We start from the raw sequence: 12443 nt of genomic DNA on the forward strand, positions 1-12443 counted from the left end.
CAATCAGAAGAATGTCCATTGTTGTAGCAGTTGGTGGTGGGGTGAAGTGAAACCCTCCAAAGACATTCAGTTTCTGTTTCTTCCTGCATTGTAACCACGTCCTTCTGAAGACGGCCACTAGTGTGTGAAGTTAAATGGGTTGAGGCACACTTGGTGTCTGGTATTTGAGTTGGCAGGATAATAACGTGAGTTGTCATCATTGCCAGAAATCTTTGAGGATGTGTCGTAAAAGGACACAAAGACAATTATAAAAGTTGTTAGCATGAACTCCAGGTAGGGTACTTTAAAATCTGTTTTGTTACCACTGGAAAATGACATACTTAAATTGTTAAAGGCACTCAATTATTGTATAAAAATAAAAATGAAAGACCGTTTTCTATGTTGTAATGTATGTATTACTTAAGTTAGCTAAGTCCCTGGGATCCCAGCCGCAGCCCCTTAGTTTCCCACTTGTACAGTGAAGGTGGACAGTGGACAGTGGTGTAGTGACCACACTGAAACTAGTCTGAGCTGTTAGGAAACTAGATTGGAGAGTGTTCCCCTTGAAGAAAGAAATGATGGCAATAGTTTTTAAATGTATTTTTAAAGTAGTGTTTAGTGAAGCCACTATAGCTCTTTAAGATAGGGCTTCTTGTTAGACACTGTCTGTTCTCAACTCTAAAGATGATTGTTTTTCATTTAAACCACTCCATTGTAGTGCCATCGGACTTGTTACTGTCCCTGTCTTTTGTCCAGCTACAGGCAGTGCTAAAAGCATATGTCTTCCTATTTAAGTGAATTAACATTTCTGATGACTTAACACAAAGAAATAATTTACCATCTGACCAGGTTTTCCTTGTTGTTTCAGGGTTTTTGGCAGGTGTATCAATGATGTTTTATAAGAGCACAACAATTTCCATGTACTTAGCTTCCAAACTGGTGGAGGTAAGCACAGACTTTTTTATGCATGAGAAGTTCCCAAGGATACAAAGCTTTTGTCGCTGCCTGCAGCTGCTTCAGTCGCAAGAATAAACTGCTACCAAAGCAAACTCTGGTTCCAGCCAAGTATTGACAGTCAGTTCTCCATTATGTTTATTTTCCTTTGTGTGTCTGTGGTATTTTCAAGTGTAACACACATTGCGAAAGCATAGTGTAACCAGTCCTCAGAACCCACCATGCACATCCATGCTTACCAACATCTAGACGGTGTCTTGTCATCTGTACTCGGCCACCCCAGATACTGTACTGTGTCTTTTCACCTGCACAAACTCCAGGTAAATACCTTCTAAAAGAAAATCAGTAGTACTACCAAAGTATGGCCACAATACCATGTCATGCACTTAAAAAGCCTATTCGTTTTGTCATTGCATCATATGACTGAGTAGTCTCCATCTTCCTGAGCATCTGGTGTGTTTGTGCAGTCCTCTGTGGGGGCCATGCAGAGGCTTTTTTAATTAATGTAGTTACCCCCTTTTCCTCCTTCTCTTCCTTAGGTGTTCTTTCCCTCTCCTCCCTCCTCTCTGCTCTTCTTTTTTGATGCTTCACTCCTGTCTTTCCTGTAAACTGCTAGATAGTTCCAAAAGCTTACATTGAAGCTTTATTTTTCCTGGAGGCCTAGGGGAGCAGAAATATTTCCTATTCCACATGTGCGACTCTCCTATTGTATCATGTTGAGAACCACAGAAGTGTCTGGTTGTCTTTTGCTTAGGCTCTAGTGTTGATGGAGGCAACTTGGGGCTCCTCAGTAGACTTCTGGCTCATGTTTGAGCAGCTGTCAGCGCTCATCACTCAGATTCACTAGTTCATTAAGTTACAGAATGGTGTGGGGGCACAAGCCTGTACCCAGCAGTAGGAGGTGGAGATGGGAGGTCAGAAGTTCAAGGCCATCCTTGGCTATATAGTGAGTTTGAAGCCAGCATGAGCTACATGAGACTCAATAATAATAATAATAATAATAATAATAATAATAATAATAATGATAATGATAATAAATTACAGAATGGAAGCCCCTAAATGGTGTTATATGAATGTAATGGCTTGAATTATTTCACATTTTAAGAAAAAAAAAGTGACTATTCTGTAGAGAGTGTTTTAGAAGAAGGCATGAAGGGCAATTGGAAGATCATTACACCTTGCAGGACCTTGGGGGCTTGTTGCAGGCTGGTGACAGTAAAAGGGAGAGAAGTGTGCGTATTCCATGTGCTTAGGAGCAGAGTTGGCCGTTGTTGCTAATGGAAAGGAAGAGTAAGAAAGAAAATACAGCCTCTAAGTAGCAAATACATCCTTTGACATAGGACGAAACTAGTACTGAGATGTCGGCCAAGCAGTGTGATGTCCCTCTGTTTTTGTCTCATCAGTTTCTAGATGATTCTAGCAAAACAGGCTGACCTGTGAAAAGTGCTGATGAGGACATTTTACTGAAAATTAAAAGCGTCAAGCTTTTGACATGCTTTGTGGCCAGGCAGTGGTGGCGCACACCTTTAATCCCAGCACTTGGGAGGCAGAGCCAGGCGGATCTCTGTGAGTTCGAGGCTAGCCTGGGCTACCAAGTGAGTTCCAGGAAAGGCACAAAGCTACACAGGGAAACCCTGTCTCAAAAAAAACAAAAACAAAAAACAAAAAAAAGACATGCTTTGTGAAATGAATTAAAATGGTGTACTGGTGACCATGTTTCCATGGTTGAGGTTACTTTCTGTTAAAGTACTGTATTACCCTGTAGTGAACTGACAGAAAATTCCACTGCACTGTCAGCTTTCCGTCACTGTAGCAAATATGTGAGGTAGATGACCTGAGAGAAAGGTCATTCCAGCTCACTCTCTGTAGGCTTCAGTCTGTTAACCAGCTGCTGCTTTGGCTGTAGTAGGCCGCACATCATGTGGGGAGCAGGTGGAGCACAGCTCTTTGCGTCACAGCTGAGAATGAGCTGAAAGGGGAGGAAGGGGAAGAATCCTGTGTCCTCTTCCAGAGAACACCTCCAGTGACCGGAGGTCTCCATATGGAGCCCCACTGTTTAATGATCCCACCTCCTCCCAGCAGCAGCACTGTGGGGGCAGTCTTTTAACATTTGGACCTTTGAGGGACATTATAGATCCAAACTTTAGCATGTATAAATTTGTTTCCTGGAACCGATGAATAAAATGTGTTTTGTGTTCCTATTACTACAATAAGAGCTGGCAAGCATATAATGCATGCAGTAAGGCTCATGCCCTTCACTGACTCAGAATGTGGTTCAGTAGTTATGTTTAGTGCAGTATTTAGGGGCACAAGTATTCAATAGATTGAGAGAACTGCCACTTAACATCTCTATGATGCTATTCACATATGTATTATACTTTCTTCAACATGAGTATATCTACCTTATAATAAATAGCCTTTCATGTGATTTTGGAAATAATAACTAATAATGTGATTGCTCATGTTATTTAAGTGTAACTTCGTATATACCCTACAGTTTTTCTATATTCCAATTGCTGATACACATTCCTTCCTATATATTTCTTTCTCAATATATATGTTTAATTAGTTCACATACAGTGCATTTATCTGGTTGTCTCTTCTCTTGCTTTTTCTCTTTGAGTATGGTAGCAGTTGTGTGTCTTATTTGTTCAATGCCCAGGCAATTGGGATTAAATTTTAACAAGGTAAATTTACGTAGCAAATCTGATAGCTGCTGAAGACCACAGGAAGATGAGGGTTAGTGGATAGCTGTGCTAATAACTTCCTTGCTGTCTTCTTTTGTGGACTACCCACACCCTCTTGACCCCTCCATCTACTTGGAACTCCAGTCTCTGGTGGCTTCCTTTCTACTTCCTTTAGCTTTCTGTGTACCAGAAAACCTGTTACTGTGAATTTCCCCTGTTCTGAATGTGTAGCCAATTTGTGTTTTCTCTGACTCTCCTCCCTCCCCCACCATATGTGCGTGCGCGTGTGCGTGTGCTCACGTTCATTTCCATGCCTACTTGTTACTCCTGCACTGGCACTCAGCATACTGATTTACGCTGTCCTGTGACAAGCTAGTGTAGTAACCGAGAGCAGAGCACTAGGGGACTTGGATAGCAACTCGAGACACTAGTGTTTTGCCTTTTGAATCTCATAGTGAAAATTTGGTTCAATTCTGGTTTTTAAATTTTATTTTCCTAGTAACTAATTTTATTGTATCATAAATTGATTAATGTATGACAGTTTTAAGTTAAAGAAAAATGTGATAGCTTGAGAAACATTACAAATTTTTTAAATATTCTTCTTGGTCATATTTCCCTTGGTCCCTGGGAAAGCCGAATAATACATAATTTACATATATGTATATATCACATGTAGTTATGCCTCTCTCATAGTTACCACCAGAGTGCAGAAATTGTATCTTCTAGGCTTATATTTTGTTTCTTTATAAATAAATCCCTGGCTCCTAACGCTCTGCCCATCATAGAGTTCGCACCGTTAACTCTTTAGTGAGTGAAGGAATAAACAAGTCTAATAGAGAAAAGGGCACATAGGCATTTACAGAAGCATCCAAGAGTAAATGGCTCTAATGCAACAGAAACAAAGTCTGTTCAGTTTCACACACAAGATCATTGTTGCTCGAAGCTGGGATTTGGAGTAGGGGAACGAAGGACAGAAAAGGCTGCCTTAGAACACTGTTGTGGAAGATGTGCAGATGTGAGCTCTCAGAGAAAAGAGAAGGACTCAGAAAAGCAGAAAATGCACTTGAGAACTCACTACTCAGTTCTTTCTTAATGCTACTTAATTTTAAACAAGATCTAAACTCTTGCATTATGCTTGATTTGCAGACCATGTATTTTAAGGGCATCGAAGCCGGAAAGGTTCCCTATTTTCCTCAAGCAGATACTATCATCTATTCCATCTCTACAGCAATTTGCTTCCATGCAGTAAGTACAGCTTTGAGATGACAACGGAAGTTTCTATTTCTGCTTTTCATTAAGCCTGTGGGGAAATGGAAGCCCAGGAACACCCTTGTTTGTCATGTTTCCTTCTTGTTGGTTTGTTTTCTCAGCAGAAGAGCTTGCATGTCTCAAAGCCCCGGACATGTTAATGGCCAGGCCCTGCTTGAAGAACAAACCAGTGTTTATGTCTAAGTAGAATACATGGATGGGTGAATTCATAGCCCTGTACTGTAGGTAGAACACAGCGATGTAATTATTCTTCCTGGAGAAAAAGCTGCCTTAAGTGTGAATATACTCAGGTGCCTTCCTGGACACTCCCTGACATTATAAGCCAGCTTGATCTCCATGTTTTGGTCATCATTCTTGCTGTGGCTATGTTAAAGGCCATTGCAGAATTTTGGGGGCGGGGGGTCGGTCTTGTTCTTGCTCTTCCCCATAGGGATGCTGTCAGATTGAAGCCCAGTAACATCAGATTATCTGCTATCTAATGGGCACTCTTGCTTCCTGATAAAGATAGCTATTCACTAATTATCATCTCAAAAGCAACACATCTACCTAAAAGTATATTAACAAAGATTCTTATAATGACTTAAACATAAAAGCATATTTTTGTTATTGTCATCATTAAAACTTTTAAAATGCAACAAATATAGAGATAAGAACTACTTTATTGTCTGAGATGTCAGGATTTGTATTTACTAAAATAAATCTCAAATTGAATGCTCTTAGGCCGTTATGGAAGTTCAGAACTTGCGACCATCTTACTGGAAGTTCCTTTTACGGCTCACCAAGGGCAAGTAAGTAACCAAAATATTTTCAATGCTTATAAAAAAAAAATGAATAACTTCTATAAAGAAATTATAAATGTCTTTGTCCCCTGAGGGAATATTCTTTCAGTGGTGAGTTAATTTGTATGAACACCAAATTTGACCAACTTAATAAGAAACACATCAGATTTCCTTTGAATGAAAATTAAATATTTAACTTTTTTTTCTTATAATAGTTTGGATATTTTAAATATTCTAGGTTAGTATGCTCACTTGCTAACTGCTAGTTTGTCAGTAATTAGATAACCAACATTTAATCTTGTCTATCTGTGAATCTTTAAACTCTTTTCTTTTATTTAAAGTATTAAACAAGTTCAAGCTGGGAATGTAGCTCAGTGGTAGAGTTGTATGTATGTGCAAAGCCTGGTTACAGACTCCAGCACACACACACACACACACACACACACACACACACACACACACACACACACACAGAGTATATCTATTTAAATGATCATCTCATCAGAATCAACTGATTTGAATTTTGGGGAAATTCCCGTTTTCTGTTGCCTCATATAGTGTTGGTTTTCCTTTTGTCTGCTCTTCCTGAATCTTTCCTCCTCCCTGCCCCCACCCCTTTAATTGTAATTGAATTCTTTTGGAGAGAGTTTTACCTAATAGAAAGAAAATAGGCTGATAGAGTTGGACTTCAGCTCTGGTACCTTCACCTCTTTTACTATGGAACATGTGTTTACTCTCACAATCTTCATTTTTTTTTGTTCTTCAATAAACTAGTAATCTATATGTTGTAGTCTATGAGAGATTACCTGACACTGCGTAATGTATATGTTAAAAAGGTGCATTGGACTCTTGATTCTTGTAGCTGGAAGGTACAAGCAGCACATCACTGGTGTTATGGTAAAGATCCACAGGCTGTATCACAGTGTGGCAGAGAAACAGAATGGGAACAGGCCAAGCATACACCATGGCTATGCTTTGGAGCAGGTTGCTCATGTGGGAACTGATCCACGCCTACAGGACCCATACCTCTGTAATTAGGCCTTAATCAGCATTAACCCTTTTGTGGGCATTAAGTTCTCTGTGACTTACTTTACATTATGTTTCATTTCATAAAGCTTCTACTACCTCAGAGAGACCATGTTTACTGTAGCACGTACACAGTTGTTCAGAAGGTTTATAGTAGTGCTCAATAGTTAGTGGACACTAAATCACAGCTATTAACAGTGCCATCATTATTACTACTTGTTCACATGGCAAATGCTTATATAGTGCCTGCCCTGTCCCAGATGAGGTTTAACGTACATGTGGTAAGTACATACACATTTCATCCTTGAAATGGACAAATTGTTGTTCTCATATGGAAATATGAAGAAATTGAGAATCACACCGAGGCTAGTCAGCTTGCCCATGAAAGAGCTGAGCTCTAAACCAGCAGTGTGACTCTAGAATTCCTGCTCTTAGCTCTGACAGAATGTAGCTTTCATGTTATTATAGTTTCACCTTTTTGTCATTGATATTTTTGTACATACAGGAGTTTTACTAGTGAGTAATTTGGAAGGGACCTTACCTTGGTAAAGAACTAAAGGTCATATATATTGGATTTGGGTATATCAATTCTGGCCAGTGATTCAGAATTAATTTCATTCTACTATCTTCTCCAGAAATGCTATGATTGTGAATGAGAAGGGAATCTAAGCAGCCCATCTTGTGCATCAACTAACACTGTTCTTAACATTGCTTTATCTCTGGGCTTGGATAATGGTTAACATAAGACTATCTTTTTTTTAAGGGTTACATCTTATGTAGTGTGTTTGTGTGTGTGTGTGTGTGTGTGTGTGTGTGTGTGTGTGTGTGTGTGTGTGTGCCATGGAGTTTATAGGACCACTTGTGGTAGTCAGTTAGTTCTCTTTTGTCACCATATGGGTTCTAGGGATGGAAGTCATGCTGTCGGACTGGGCAGCCAATGCCTTTACCTACTACATCATCTTGTGCACCTATGAGAGTATATGTTTACTCTGTTTTATTAGAAACTGGAGAAACTGTCTGCTGCTTGCTTCTTACTCATTAAATATTTGCATATTTGGATTGTTCTCTTTTCACCAGGAGACATTAAGGTTGCAGTTATTCAGAGAACAGTTGCACTTAACATCCTTGCCTCATTGGTAAATGTTAAATTGTTTGTTGTCTACTTAGTATCCTGTGATTTTTCTTTTCATCAGAAAAATACTAGTTAGTCAAATTTTGTGTTCAGAACCATCTAATGTAAAGAGTTCTAGATGTGTTTGAAATGATAACTGAGGACTGTGGTTTGTGACCCTGGGGTCATCTTTTTAAATAAAATCCTGAATAGTAACTCTTAGGCATTGAGGTGTCCATGCAATGTTTGAAACTGCCACTGAGTTTCAGGGGTTTTGCCTTGCCAACCTGTCTTTCCAGTCCTTAAAAACTGAGTCAGAGGATGTGCTTGGTTGAACCTCATAGATGTCTCTAATAGTTTGCGAACTGTGTTCTCTTTCACAGGTTTGCACTCATGAACCGCAAAGCCCTGGATGTGTTTGGTACTGGTGCATCTAGAGAATTTCACAATTTCATCCCCAGACTAGATCCACGATACACGATTGTCACACCGGAGCTGCCCATAGACTTTTCCTGAAGATGACTGTAACTTATGGACTGTGTTTCACCATTTTCTCCTGAAGCGTTAATTATGTTCAACACAGAAGGGGCCCAAGCTGAACCTCAGTGTTATGTCAACGAGAGATGCTTTTTCTTTCCAAACCAATCAGAAATACAGAAGCTTTTTAGAAAGGCATTGCTTAATAATTAAGCTTCCTCTGTAGCCAGAATCTAATTCTGGACCATGTAGTGTTGACATTATGATATATTGTTGATTAAATTATGTCCACAAAGAATATTGAATAATCTATGTAGAAATATAATAAGAAAAATATACTTAAAATTACTTTAAAAGATGTCTTTAGTTCATTCCAATAGAATTTTTGGTCAAAGCTAAGAATATTTCTCCACTTTAGGATTTAAAAAGGATCACGGGTACATGGAGTCAATCTGTGATTTCTAAGCTTTTGAATGGATTTCTGTAGCTAAGGGGCGTTGGAGATGTACAGAGCCCTCCATGGGGCATTGCTGCTTTAGTGTGGGGCAATGTGGAGAAAGTGACCATTCTTATTTCAGGGATGCAAACATGGGTCTCGTACTATTTGGGCCAATGTCATGGTGGTATCCATGCTCTTTTGTTCAGCTGACAGTCCCAGCTCTCTTCAAAGTGACCAGGTAGGCTGTTTGGCAGTCTAGTGACCTAACCTGCTCCTAGCAGGTTAGGAACTAATGGAAACCGACATGTCCTGCCATGGAAAAAGTATGTCTCAGTGTTCACAGGAGTGTTACACCTGAATATTGTCGAGCAGATACTTAGAGGCCAATCTTTACACCTCCTACAGGCATATTACGTTTCTTTTCACTTAACAATGGCCGAACTCTTTGTAGCTCAGTTTGAATGCCATTGGTGTTTTAGAAGAGGTTAAGGTCCGGTGGAACAAAGGAGCTTTGGGCCAGTTTGGCAGTTGGTAACCTCTCTAATGTCTCACCTAAATGGGATGTTTTACAAGTAAAAATGTGAAAATGCAATGATTGCTGGGAGTTCGCCTCTCCCTGATTGGATTTCTGCTCCCCTGCTTCCTGTTCATTAACCAGTTCACTCTGGAGTTAAGGGACAACAGATCGTTGGTGCTGATTATGGAAGTAGTCCAGGACAGCTGACTGAAATATGATCACTGGGTTTTTCTGGGGAAAGCTGTACTTTTCTAGGTTAATAAAAGGCTAAAATTGATGATGTGTCTACAGTTAATGTAACATATAGGAATTATCTTTAAATATATAATTTGGTTGCTAAAAAAGGTTTCAGGCCATTGTAAATTATGCAGCAGGACTTGTGTTATAACAGGAATTGTAACCCAGACATTGAAAGTGCTTAATCCCCTATATTCAATTGCGTCAAGCCTTGTATAATTGTATTTCTATGTAATCCTACCCTTGGGTATTAGGGTAAACCTTTACAAAGAGACAGACTCTAGTGCCACCATGTAAGAGAATCACTTTAGTTTGGTCAGAATTTGGCATTGTGGTTAGCTTTCTAGAGTGGACTTTCCCATTGTGTAATACCATTGGTTGAAGGATCACGTTGGACTTCAGCACTGAGTCATTCATGCAGTTTTAGGTTTTTATTCACTGGAATTGAACTGACGATTAGTCCTCTGTTTACTTTTGAAAATGAAGTATTAAAGCACTGAGAACTCCTGGCTACCTGCACCTCATTTCTCCTCTCAGATTTTATGTCTGTTGCATTTTTCCTGTCAGCCTAGAATCCATTTTAAGCCATAAATTACTATTTTCATCAACATTAAAAGACTGTGATACTAAATGATTAGTCCTGTTGAAATGTGCTAAAAATGTTTAGTAAAATCTTACTGGTCGAAAAGGTGCATTTCTACAAGAGATATATTTTTAACAGGTTACATTCATGTTTTTATTTTGTGTAACATGTAAAAAGAAACCACCACCAAGAAGCAGAATACAGCAGTTAATGTACAGCTGGGAAGGATAGCCCATTGGCTTGCACTGACAGATTGAGGAACACAGTTTGAATTAATATGAACAGTGTTCTTGTTCAAGCATACACGAAGGAAACTTGGTGTTCACAAAGACAATCAAAATGAGCATCTTTCTACCTCTAACTAATCAGGTATTGACTGACAATTCCATGTCATCGCATATAAAGGCAAATAGATGTCTCTGTTCTAAAACATGTTCTTAATTTTCATTTTACTTTTTCAATTTGTTTAAATTCTGAAGAAATTATGTCCTTGGCCACCTTCTACCAGCACTGATTATCCTAAATGATGCTTCTTTGGTCTTCCCAGCCTCTTTGTGCAGAGTCAAGCAGTGTATTTGGAGCAGCCATGTGACTATTATGCCATGTGTTAGTAAAACTCTAGAACTGGCACCAAGTCAAGGTTGAGAGTGCACATAGAGAAATCATGTTGGATCTCTTTGACTCTTACCTCCTTTTCATTGTAGTCCATTTTGGTACTCATTCCTGAACCCCCCACTGAGCCTGTCACCTTTTCTCCTAAGTGCTGTGTTTGGTTCGATACCTTTAAAGGTGCTCTAAGCATACCTGTCATTTGGTTGCTGTCTCCTTTTCCTTTTGTTTTTATTTCTTGTTTAGTTGGTTGTTACTTAACTTACAATGTCAGCTTTTTCCTTGCCCTCAGAAGCTATAGCCCACCTTTAAGTAGGATGTGCACATCTTTTGTGCTAGAACCCACACTGAGTTCTATGCAACACTGTGTTCTTGCACCTAAGTGCAATCTTTGTAGAATATGTCTAGGTTAACATTTTATCTAGTTGATAATGCATCAAAAGCAAGTTTCTGCCTGTGATTTATCATATCCCTCAAGTGTCTAGCTCCTGTGACAATGCTTTAGTCATGACATTGGTACCCTTAACTCACAGGGAGAGTTGCCTACTGGTCTGTGGCATAGTCTCCCCTGGGTGGTAGTTGTATAGTGGTCCCATGTTGGACCCTTCAAGAATTGCCCCTGGGATCTGAAAACCCAGGTGTTCTTGCTGCTTTTGGAACAGTAAAGCCATTAGCTCCAGGATTCAGTGAATTCTTCCCATGGCTTATTGTTGCCTTTCCTTAACAGCACATAGTTCAGCAGTTATTTTTGGCTGTGAAAAGGTTAAAGTATTCGTTTCTGAATTGTAACGCTGAGCTGTCTTCTAAGTTGCATCTCTCCTGACATGTGGATCCGTTGCTTGCCTCCATGGCATTCATTTTTATTTCATGGGGAATTCCAGTTACCAAAAACGAGTAACCAAGAGAACAAACAAGAAAAGGGAGTGAGGGATGAGTAATTTTGGTGTGGGGCTCTGAATGGGATGAGTGGCAAGGTAGAGACCAGGAAGCTCTTCTTGCACACATGCCTTCCTTGTGACAGGCCTCCCTGGTGCCCCCTCTGCAGTGCCTTGGGGAGTTAACAAGGGAAGAAGGGTCAGGGACTGAAGTGACCCTTAGGGAAGTGCTGTCTTCCATTGTAGGGCTTTGCTTCTTTCAAATTGGAGCCTAAGGTGACTTTGTGTTTGTTCCATAGACAGAAAGAGGTGTATTTCCAAGGAATAAATGCTGCTGATAACTGTGTGTGACTTCTGAGAGAACAGGTTGGACAAGATCTTGGCCTTGAATGGCACATGTCTTAGAACTTCAACAAGACAGAGAGAGCTTTCCATGTGCAGCTACAGATGATATGAATGTGATACTTGACACTGAGGGAAAGCAAGTGACTATTTGCTGGAGGAAAGAATCCTAGGTAGCCTGAAGTTGTCCACTTGCCCTTTGATATGTTCTTTCTATCTCTGCTTCGCTGCTTTCTGCTTCTCTTCACGTCTCTGTCTCTTTCCATGTCCCTCTTTCCTCCTTTCTCTCTCTGGCTCTCCCTGTCTCTTCTCCCTGTCCCATTCCTCTCATTCCTCCTCTTTCTTAGCCTTAATGTCTTTTGTGTGTATATGATGTTGAGGACCGAAGCCTGGTTTTTGGGTGCTAGGTTGGTGCTGTACCATGGAACGTCAGAATCATTGTCCCTGACATTTGCTCCCCCTTTTCACCCTTTTTGCTCACTGCAATTACGCTGTGCTTCTTGGGCTCAAGGATTGCAGTGAGACGTTTGATGTTCACCTGGTCCAGGAGGGAATATAC

General features: G+C 40.0%; 1 protein-coding gene across 6 annotated transcripts in view; it reads left to right on the forward strand.

The window, feature by feature from the left end:
- Positions 1 to 9994, forward strand: part of Tmem135 (transmembrane protein 135) — a 207130-nt gene extending 197136 nt beyond the window's left edge. For all 6 annotated transcript variants that reach the window (XM_059271733.1, XM_059271754.1, XM_059271761.1 and 3 more), the window contains 4 exons: positions 848 to 924; positions 4767 to 4865; positions 5610 to 5677; positions 8189 to 9994. In XM_059271733.1, the coding sequence (XP_059127716.1) occupies positions 848 to 924; positions 4767 to 4865; positions 5610 to 5677; positions 8189 to 8321 (377 nt within the window). In that variant the 3' untranslated portion in view covers positions 8322 to 9994. The remainder of the gene's footprint in view (positions 1 to 847; positions 925 to 4766; positions 4866 to 5609; positions 5678 to 8188) is intronic.
- Positions 9995 to 12443: the final 2449 nt, after the last annotated feature.

Source organism: Peromyscus eremicus, chromosome 1 (assembly GCF_949786415.1).
Source record: "Peromyscus eremicus chromosome 1, PerEre_H2_v1, whole genome shotgun sequence".
Classification (NCBI taxonomy): domain Eukaryota; kingdom Metazoa; phylum Chordata; class Mammalia; order Rodentia; family Cricetidae; genus Peromyscus; species Peromyscus eremicus.